The sequence below is a fragment of the Frankliniella occidentalis genome, unplaced genomic scaffold (genome assembly GCF_000697945.3).
Source record: "Frankliniella occidentalis isolate FOCC.00 unplaced genomic scaffold, Focc_3.1 Scaffold37, whole genome shotgun sequence".
Lineage (NCBI taxonomy): Eukaryota > Metazoa > Arthropoda > Insecta > Thysanoptera > Thripidae > Frankliniella > Frankliniella occidentalis.
In genome coordinates, this window is record NW_026267167.1 from 449,391 (window position 1) to 451,076 (window position 1,686).

Genomic DNA, 1,686 nt, shown 5'->3' on the forward strand with positions numbered 1-1,686 from the left:
AAAACCACAACATAGGATTGAATTAATAATGAAAATTTTTCAAACACATCCCTTCCCTTTCCCTAGACAGGTGCGGTGCGACGCCCTGTCTTCTTTTTTCTTTGCAGTGGCTCTGATTCCATACTCGATTATTTCAACGTAGACGCCGCAGAGACGAGAGGGCGGCGGAGGGAGGGTGGGTGGGGGGGGGGGGGGTTGACTTCTTGACTGACTGCTTCTTATGAGGAGGTATAAGGCGCGTCGCCACCTTTGGTGCGAGGCGGTAGGGGAGGGTGAGGGGGCGGGGAGGGAAGACGCGGGGGGGCAGATCCTCTAGAGAGGGACGCGTAACTCCCTGGCGCGGAGTAGAGGATTTGGCGCTAAGCTGTGTATTCAGAATGTGGCTGGGATGGGGGGGGGGGTAGCTTTGCCCCTCCGCGCAGTCCGCGCGCGGCCACCGCTGCCGCCACCGCCAACACCGCGAGTAAGATAAGTCGACTTCGAAGTCCCCAATGCGGGAGAAAATTTGGCGGGTGGCTCAGCTCAGGCGGTCGGTGCAGCCGGCTCAGCTTATGCCGACTTAGTTATATCCGGACTACGGGGGAGTGCGATGACGCTTCGCAGATATTCACATCTGTCACACACACACACACCTTTTTTACCATGCTGAAACTTTTCTGTTTAGGTGCGTGCGTGCGTGGGTCTCCTCTGTCACACGTGTTGTTTCAGTCTTTTTGTGTGATGGTGCGCCTGTCAAAATTGCGGTTAGCGTTTGCTGTGTTTGCCAACTGTTCTGTTTCCAATTTTTAGTGTGGCAACTATTATGTCAAGAATTTTTTTTGTGGGACGACTTTTTGCAGGTGATGACTATCTTTCCACAATTTCTTGTAGCAACTATTATGTTAAGAAAAATTTTGCTTGCGACAGCTCTTTTTCTGGTGACGACTTTTTCGTCACAATTGTTTTGTACCAGAAAAATCTTGTGTGACAACTTTTTGTTTCTGAGTGTGCGAAGACTTTCTTCGTCACAGTTTCTTTTCTCGATCGTTTATGTGTCAGGGTGACCTTTTCTTTTCTGTTCGTCACGCAGGTCGGCCCATGGTGCACCCGGCGGTGCAGGTCGTGACGGCCGTGGCGGGCCACTCCGTCACGCTGAGCGTCGAGTTCTGCGCCAACCCCGCCGCCCGCCGCGTCATGTGGGTGACGCAGCGGCTGCTGCTGCTGCCTGGCACTACGGACCAGGAGCGTGGCCACGAGTTCCACAACATCACGGTACGTGCGCATGGCGTTACATCTAGGGCTGGAAGCCCTGGAAAGTTTCCGAAAAATTTCGGGATAAACGGAAAATTTCACAGACTTTGGAAGTTTTTTGTCATTTTCGTCAAGCCCCCAAAAAATCTCATTTTTATAAGACACATTGCAAAAAAATCTATGGTTTTAGGCGGCTAATTTTTTATTTTTATTTTTTTAATTTTTTTGCCACTGCGAAGTAATAACCCAATGCAACATGTTCATCACATGCAAGTGTTGTCTAGTGTCTCCTATTTAAAAGTCGCGCGGAGACAACTGCTGGACCGCTTTTTTTTAATGTGTGGATAACATCGCGCCCAGCCCTGCCCCCACCTCGTCTCCCAGCTCACCTCAGCAGCAGCCAGGCGCCGCGCCAGTGCCACGGGCCGGGGGCTCCCCAAATCAATCTGGGGTAGC

The 1,686-nt window shown here is 51.6% G+C and overlaps 1 protein-coding gene across 2 annotated transcripts in view; it reads left to right on the top strand.

The window, feature by feature from the left end:
• Positions 1–1,686, top strand: part of LOC113215886 (immunoglobulin superfamily member 10) — a 206,135-nt gene that overhangs the window by 196,094 nt on the left and 8,355 nt on the right. For both annotated transcript variants that reach the window (XM_052266331.1, XM_052266330.1), the window contains exon 6: positions 1,070–1,251. In XM_052266331.1, the coding sequence (XP_052122291.1) occupies positions 1,070–1,251 (182 nt within the window). The remainder of the gene's footprint in view (positions 1–1,069; positions 1,252–1,686) is intronic.